This window comes from Rhopalosiphum maidis, chromosome 4, assembly GCF_003676215.2.
Source record: "Rhopalosiphum maidis isolate BTI-1 chromosome 4, ASM367621v3, whole genome shotgun sequence".
NCBI lineage: Eukaryota > Metazoa > Arthropoda > Insecta > Hemiptera > Aphididae > Rhopalosiphum > Rhopalosiphum maidis.
The window spans coordinates 242,351-251,738 of NC_040880.1; the positions used below are offsets into that span (position 1 = coordinate 242,351).

General features: G+C 25.0%; 1 protein-coding gene across 3 annotated transcripts; it reads left to right on the forward strand.

The window, feature by feature from the left end:
• The first annotated feature begins 512 nt into the window (after positions 1-512).
• Positions 513-8,638, forward strand: LOC113559925 (interferon-inducible double-stranded RNA-dependent protein kinase activator A homolog B-like). Of its 3 annotated transcripts, none has more exons than XM_026965707.1 (6): positions 513-589; positions 7,567-7,620; positions 7,685-7,857; positions 7,917-8,191; positions 8,276-8,363; positions 8,424-8,638. In XM_026965707.1, the coding sequence occupies exons 2-6, from the start codon at positions 7,580-7,582 to the stop codon at positions 8,561-8,563; spliced, it is 717 nt and encodes a 238-aa protein (XP_026821508.1). In that variant the 5' UTR covers positions 513-589; positions 7,567-7,579; the 3' UTR covers positions 8,564-8,638. The 3 variants fall into 3 exon arrangements, with proteins under 3 accessions (XP_026821508.1, XP_026821509.1, XP_026821510.1); XM_026965708.1 differs by lacking the exon at positions 513-589 and adding an exon at positions 990-1,064; XM_026965709.1 differs by lacking the exon at positions 513-589 and adding an exon at positions 1,618-1,651.
• The last annotated feature ends 750 nt before the right edge of the window (positions 8,639-9,388 follow it).

Here is a 9,388-nt window from a genome sequence, read left to right on the forward strand (position 1 = left end):
ATGATATAATGACAAATTTTGAAATTTAAATTCCAGGAGTGTATAAAACTACAGATCAAAAAGTTATTCGAGTAATCAACAATATTGCTATAATTTTCAATTACCAACTTCTAGGCAGTTGAATAAAATATTTCATAAGTCATTAGTCAATGTGATTTGCGATATGAATACTTTACGTTAAAATATTACATTAAAATACCAATAAAATGTGCATAGGCAGACACAGATATTTTTTATTTGAAATACAATATTTATTTATCCACTCATTACATTACTATATAATATTATAATGCACAGCGGCTGGCTATATTGCTATTATTTGAATTCGAAGCTTGTGGTGCTGCCAATGCATATTAATTTAACTAGAAAATTGCCGTCGAAAAATAAGCTACTTTTTTTCTCCTGGCAAAGCCAAGTGTTATCGCCTTATCTTCTCTATACGTCGTGGTTCGGTGCACGGAAGGGAGACGTACAAGTTTCTACGTATCGTGTTCCCTGGTGTAATCCGTATAATAATAACCGACCGATTATGTCTGGTGGTGGAAGTGACTCGCGTAGTAATGACTCGGCATTGGTGAATCGTGCGTATGTAAGTAAAAAATTATAATTATTATGATTTCGACGAAACGATTGGTCGTGACTAGAGCATTTGTAGCATTTGCATAATAATTGTTCTGCACAATCACAAAACGGTTTATGTAAACATTAAACTAATCTTGTAATTTTATTTTGCAAATAAATACATATTTTGAGTTTTTTTTTTTTGCTTTTGCGGCATAGGTATTCTTCAATTTTATACTTTTTAATTAATTAATAATTTTATCAATACTTTCTCCGTCGTCATTCTTATTTCATTTAATATAGGTATTATAACATTTATAACTAGAATTCTTGGATTTAAATATTTATCGAATTCTTAGTGATTTGGTTGTCTGTTTACGACGTTAACGTTATCAAAATACAATCGATAGTATCGATACGCGATCATACAGCACTTTCACTTTCACTGTTCAGTGTGTTTCTATTTTCTAATCAGTCGACTACTCGTTCCATTTGCAATAAAGGTAATATTTAAATTTTATTGTTTCATAGTAAGTTTTCATATTAAACTCTCCGCTCCGGTGAACGGAATTCCAACTAAATCAATTTTTTTTCGTGCAACTCTAAAACGAATAACCGTAAATATTTGATTGGGTACTCGTCCAATATGCTATCTACCGTAATCTTATGATAGTTTAATATAATATCTACCGTAAATCTTATATTATCATATACTTGGATATATTATATATATTTTATCATTTTGCAATTAAGATTAAGCTTTTATTGAAATTCAAAATTGTATTATATTTGTACCTCTTTATAATTTATCATAGGCTTCATACAAAAAAAAAAATTGTGTGTATTTGTGAGCCGTGTTGATTATAATATTATGGTTTTACTGTAATTTTTTTATTTAATTAATTATTTTTATGAGTCCGTCAACTATGAGTTTTATTTATCAACACATAATTCAAAATTAAGAGATGTGCGCAAATTTTTTAATAATACGTGGTTACTGACCAAACATGTACCAAAATTAAAAATCAAACAATTTGTGGTGGTGAGTTGAAAGAAGTTCTAAAAAATAGTCGAAAACGTGATTAAGAAGGTAATATTTTGATAACAATGTATAATCGATGTACAAAAAAAGGGTGTCAAACATTTCACTCCATACGCAAAAACAATATAAATATTATATATAATACAATATTTACGGCAAATAGCAGATACCATACTACACCATCAAACGTGCAGTAGATAGCATATTGGACCGAAATTTTCATTTTTGTTTAGTTTTTTTTCTAGAATTTTCTAAAATTATTCGTCAAGTGGATATGCTTGAAAATTTAATATAAAGCTTCTCATAATTCGTTAATTTATTTAATTTTTCAATTAAAAAATGTCGAAAATCGATATAAATTTTGATAAAATTTGTCGAAATCTCAAAAACAAACAATTTATTTTGTTTTATGAAATTCATAAAAAATATTGTTGTTATATTTAAGATTTGAAAATTTAATAAGAAGTAAAGATTCATTATAAGTTTATAATGAGATTATATTTTAATGATGAATATTGAATATTATTACGTTTAAATTATATTATAATATTATCATATATTTGTTATAATTCCAATTTATCCAAAACATTATTTGTAGACTTTTTTGTATATTATGAATTTTACAAAAAAATAATGGCATTCTTAAAATGTGTAGATGAATTTAAAAACATTATTTATCTTACTATCTATATTGTGAATCTAAGTTGTGTACACTATATTAATATATTACGATAAGGTGATAATTACTCAAAAGTTAATTACAACAATATTTATTACGGACGATAGACTTATCACTTATAGCATAAATATATATTATTAAAATATTTAAATACTATAATTTAATTTATTTTATAAATATCTTCAATGTTTCTAGCAAAAAATAAATTAACCTACTGTAATACTAATAGTATAATTAATTTTTATAGTAATAACAATATCATAATATAACAAAAATTCAAAATCCAAATTAATTTTACATATGATTAAAAACCTTTCTAAAAATCAAAGCTCTTCACTGGGAGTAGGCAAGTTCAAAAAAAAAAAAACTAAAATAGTGTAATACAATATGAATTACTATTAATTTAATTATAATTATAAGATCAGTCCATAAAATATATTTAAAATGTATTATGAAATCTGAAGATCTTAGTGTAACAGTAACAATTTAAATGAAATTAAATGTATATAAAAAAAAATATTATTTAAATTAATTTAATTTATATATTTTACAAAAATCTTGTTTTTAAATTTATTTATATCTATTGTTAAATTTTTTATACAAGTCAACACCGACATTTTAGTATTAATTTTTTCAAATTTCTTATTTACTTTTATATAATTTAAATTGCTTAGTGTTTTTAAATGAATATTGTAACCATGCCGTACTTAAAAAGATGATGGATCAATTTTTGACATGTATTAAATTACTTGTTTGTAGAAAAGAGCTTTTAAATTAAAAATATTTTTTTGTGGATTAAGAATGCTTTTTTTTAAAAAAATATTTCTATTAATGTTTACATTGCAACTCATTAAGTACTGCATCAACTATCATATCCAAATATTATATTAATATTTTTAATACCTGGAAATTGTAAAGTATCAGGCTGAACAGTTAGTTGTATGAATAATTAATAGCTCAACAACATTTTTAGTTGCATTTGACAAGCGAAAATGATCACTCTTAGATTTGTCTAAATTAAGTACCAACGAGCTATTATCTAACTAATTTTTAATTATATTTAGACAAAATTTAGAAGATTTATATACATTGTACATAACTATCTTAACCAATATTACTGTATCATCAATGTAAGATATAATTTTACCATCTATTTTCAAATCAATATCACCATTAATATAAATATGTGAACCCAGAAAATCCATTATTATTATTAAAGAATTACTGAAAAAATTATTCGTTTTGACTAGTTGTATTCTGTTATTTAAATGTATTGCAAATAGTCCTTTTCTTCAAATACTAGAATACTCAAGCATTAAGCATCATCCTTCTCAAAAGAATATATAAATAGCAGTTTTTCTTAAAATTTAATTTGACGGTCTATAATCATAAAAGATGTTGCTTCTTTCAGGTCAAAAATATATTGTATAATTTCTCTCATTCAATATTATTAATAGTTATGAAGTGAACTAACATTAGATGTCTATCGACTATCAAATTTATATCAGATTGTTGGCTTAAAAATGAAATCTAGGTTCAGTATATAAGAAACATTTTAATTTGATGTAACTTAAATATATGCATTGATGGTTATAATTATTTTCATTCTTTAGGCACACTAAATAAAGCTGATGGTGTCTCAATTTTTATAAAAGACAATATAATTATAAATGATGTTATCTTAAATCTAATACCTGAATGTAATTCTCTAGAACTAACTTTTATTTATAACCTTAAAGCATATAAAGTAATTGATTTATATATCCCTCCCTTACTATAGTTTTTTGGTTAGTCTAGATCATTTTTTATCTAATATTTCTGGTAATTATGTGGTTATTTTGTGTGGTGATATGAATATCAATATATTGGATAATTCTGGTGATATTTCTGATTACTTAAATATCTTAGCCTCATTTAATAACTTTACGAGAGTAACTGATGTATCAAACTTGTGTATAGACCATATTTTTATAAATAATGTCTCAAATTTATCCTTGTATATTATTAAAACTGACATAACAGATCACTATAGTTTAGATATTAGCATCAATAATGATAATTTTATTGAAAAATGTAATATTGATAATGATTAATGATACACTTAATAATGCTAACAGACTTAAAATTAATTTTTCTCACCTAAATAAATTATTATTATCCTTTAATAGGTATAACTTTCTTTTTGGCTGTGATGTTGATGTCTTAATAGATAAATTAAATATTTAAATTAATGTATTTATTGTCAGTTCTTCTAAAAAATATATTATATCCAAAAATAAATTTAAAAAAATAAAATATAATCTCGTATATATTACAAATATCTATTTTATTTATCTAAAAACAATATAAAAATACATGGAAATTAATAAATGAAACAACATATTCAACCAAAAAAGAGGAAACTCATATATATTGCATTGAAAGTAGTTCTACTAAATCTTTTTTAACTGATAAAACTGACATTATATATTAACTTAATGATTATTATGCAAATGTTGGTAAAAATATTTTTGATGATATTCAAATAAATAACTTTGAAAAACTAAATTGGAATGATATGAACAAAAACTTTCATAGGTTAGGTTAGTAACTATCAGGTTGATTCTTCAGAAATTTCTAGGTTAATAAAGAAAATACCCGATATATCCTTATTTTATAATATTGGTTTATCTAACTTTATTTTAAAGAAAACAGCTGACTCTATCTCATTCCCATTGTCAATTATTTTTAATAGATCGTTTAGTTCAAGAAATTTTCCTTTTACCTACAAAAAACTATTATAATACTATAATATAAGTCTGGTGATCGAAAACAATGCGTAAATTACAGACCTATTGCTTTAATTTTTAACAGTTTCCAAGATATATTTTGAGAAATGTATCAAATCAAAGTTAATGTCGTTTTTGGACAAACATAATTTTTTTTCATCAATTTGGTTTTTGCTCAAATATGTCCACTATTGATCCTTTAACTAAAACTTCTAATTTTATTCATGGTAATTTAGATAAAAAATTGAAAGTTCTTGGCATTTTTCTCGATTTCAAAAAAGATTTCGAATCAGTAAATCATAGTTTGTTAAATAGAAAATTACTATATAATGGCATAAGAAGCAATGCTCTAAATTTAATTAAACCATTTTTTTTTTTTTTTTTTATTGACATAAGTTTCAATTACAAAGATTATTAGTCTATAATTACAAAAAGTTATAGTTTTACAATATAAAAGGAGACATCTTATTATTCTAGGGGTACAATGAAAAAATTTTAATATTTACAATTTTTTATCAAAATCTATTGTTTTGAAAAATTTAAAAATGTTGACGGAGTTATATTGACTGAGGGCTTCTTTAAGTGATCTTGGATTATTGAGAAGACAACGCGCGGTTGAGTATTTGGGGCAGATAATAATGATGTGTTCCATTGTAAGGGGAGTTTTACATGTGTCACACGAGGGGGTACTCCTTGGTTATCAAATATGAGTGATGTGGGAATGACTTATTCTGGCTCTGTTTATAATTATTTGTTCTTTCCTGGTTGCGTTCTCAGAATATGGCCGTTTGAACACAGTTTTTTTGATGTTTCTGAGTTTGTTGCTGACGGGAATAGAATCCCAGTGATTTTGCCATGTTTTTATAATCTGTTTATTGGCTTCATTCGTGAAATCTTTATTTGGAATTTTATTCATGAAGGTAGAGGTTGTGGATGTAACCGCTTCATTCGCCATTTGGTCGGCTTTTTCATTCCCGGGGATACCTATGTGAGAAGGGACCCACATAAACTTAATATTGTTTTTCGATGAGGAAATGAGGTCTTTGGTTAGTTGGATTACTTCATTTTGAGGGTGGTGATCTTGTAGTGAGACCAGGGCGTTGAGATTAATTAGATAATTAAACCATTTATTTCTGACAGACCTCAAAAAGTAAGAATAAACGGATTACTTAGTGATGAAAAAAGACAAATTGTTTCTCAGTACCTCAAGGTACAGTACTTGACCCTGTCTTATTTATCATATACATAAACAGACTTTTAAATATAAAGCTTAATACTGAAATGTTTTGTTTTGCAGACGATACAGTTATTCTGATTAAAAGTCATGACCATGAAAATTTATACAAAATAGCTAATAACTGTTTATCTGCAGTTAAAGACTAACGTGATAACAATAATTTATAGCTACATTTATTTAAATCTAAATATATTGTCTTTAATATTACGAATAGTTCATATATTAAAGATACTGATTTTTCCCCGTGTGTGCACTCTTATAAATTTAAAAATTTTAATCATCTTTGTGATTGTTTACCTTTAGATAAAGTTTATTGTATTAAACATCTTGGAGTAAAATTTGACCATAAACTAAAATTTATTGAACATATTTATTATGTAAATAGTCTTCTTAGAAAGTTATTATATAAGTTCCGATTGTTCAAAAATATGTTGGATTAGAACTCTAAAAGTTATCTATTTAGGTCTTGTGCAATCAGTTTTCTCGTACGGTATTACAATATGGGGATGTACATACTCCATACATGTTAATGTTATATTTATTACTATTAATTTATCGATTAAAATTGTATTTGGAAAACCAAAATCGTATCCTACTTGTTTAATTTATTTAGAGTTGAAAGTTTATGAAAGGGGGATTTTATTGTATATGTTTAAAGTAAATATAAGTCAATTTCAGCCTTTGCATTGTTATAATACTAGAATAAACAGCAACTGTAATCTAAATGTACCACATAATAATACTAATTTTATAACACAGAACCCAATGATTAAAGGTATTCTTTTATTACGGAAATATAATATTAACTTAGCTAATTTTGATAACTTAAACAGTTATAAGAAACATATCTATATGATATCTTATCCTGACTGTAAATGTCAATAATATTATGTCTTTTTTTTTTTTTTGTCAACTTGTTATGTACTCAAAATTTTGGTTTTAATTTTTTTTAGTTTACTTTTATAATATACATAACATGAACACAGCTCATCCGTTTATAAGCATACCTATGCTTATTTGATGCGCTTGCAAACCTGCTATGTATTGTTTTAGTTATTATTTTGTTTGTTTGTTTATTTGTTAATAAATATATTATTATTATTATTATTAACTACAAATATTTTTGAAGTTTATATTTTGTTTTCAACAAAAACTCCAAAGACACAATATTTTGTAATGACATCAACTTCCCTAAAATTTCTTTTAATTCTCTAATATAGTTAGTGAATTTTATTTGTAAGTAAAAACAATTACTCAAATGTTAAATTTATTGTTTCAGCAAAAGCTCTAAAATGTGTGCCGATAGTAATGGTTTTCTGCCATTCTCAGTAAAGTATGTAAACTTTATGTAATGTAAAGTGAGATAGATATGTTGAAAAGAAAATTTTTATTTTCAGAGACGATAGTAGTTCACAGTCTGAGATCAGTTTAAATCCTGTTGGTTCCCTGCAGGAATTATGTATGGCCCGCCGTTGTCCATTTCCCAATTACACTTTTCCTGTTGACAAATTAAAGAAACACAAAGCAGAGTTTAGAGTTGTGTGTTCCATATCAATTTACAAATGCTCAGGTAAATATTTTTATTTTTTATGATTTTAAATATAAATTTAAAAACAAATTATTAAACAGGCACAGGTATATCTAAGCAAGTAGCTAAAAATCAAGCGGCTTACCTAATGTATAAGCAAATAGAAAAATTAACATCAGAAGATTTTAAACAAATTTGGAAAAATGAATATGAATATAAAGATGAAATTCATAACGATCCAAGCTTAATACAGCACCATGAGCTTCCGCACAGCATTAAATTTACTAAATTAGCTTTATCTCATGAATCAGTGACTCATTTGAAATCTTTTTTTGATTCAGGTGCACCTAAAATAACACATTTACAAAAAATAAAGGTAACATATTATTTTGAATAATATAGCTTATTTAGTGCTATTAATTAATATTTCATTATTATTATTATTATTATTATTATCTAGAAAAACTCAACAGCTTCTGATACTTTGAATACAATTTTAAAAATAGAAGATATTACTTTAAAATGTTTGACAGTCTCTTTCAATTCTGGTATGCAATATATTAAATTACAAAATGTTGATATTTTATTTTTACTACATTTTTTCTCAGGTAAAGTGGAAGTTATGATGCAGGTTAATACAATTCCAGTAATTGTGATTTCAGGATCTGGAAAAAGTGTATCTGATGCTCAAGAATCTGCTGCTCGTGTTATTTTGTCATACTTCAAATCTAAACTTAATATTCAGTAATTTAACGTTAAAATATGACTATGTATCTATTTTGTAGTTGTTAGTATCTATATTTTATATTATACTTTATGAACAAAGTGGTCATTAATTATCATACAATAAATTAATATATCCAATTTGTTAATGTATTTTCTAGTTTAATTATAGTAAGAAATTTGACTAATTATTATTTGATTTTTTACGTTATTCTTTTTAATGACTTATTTTGTATTAAAGAAGTGTTTATTTAAAAAATAAAGATAGGAATTGGATGATGGAGACAACTAATGAAAATATGGTATGGATTGATGACCTCCGCTATGTAAAAAGTCAGCAAACATAGAAGATACTGACTGCTCGAAAAACAGATTTCATATAAGTATGAAAGAATTATTATATTAAATAAAGGAAGTCATGGATTCAGTTGCGTATTTTGGATTTTTAATGAGAGTATTATTGTTGTATAATATAAATTAAAATAGAATTAATACCTACTATAAAAACAACAATAATCTTATATCATATATAAATAAGTTACCATGATCATTAAAGTGTGTTATACAGCTAGGTAAAATATTACATCTTTAAAATGATAATATCAATAAAAGCATAATATTTTCTAGATAGCAATCTTAAATTTAAATTTGGTAATGTATAAATAATTTACTGTAATACTGTATTAATTAAAGCTAACATCACAAAACGAAAATGTTCCATGATGTACGTTAGTAAGACAGAGACAGCACATGCGGGTATGACTTCTTCTTAATCCATCGGCCTGCTCTACAGGGTAATCGGCTGAACATATTATATATTATATAATCGTATTGACATATCGTATAAATT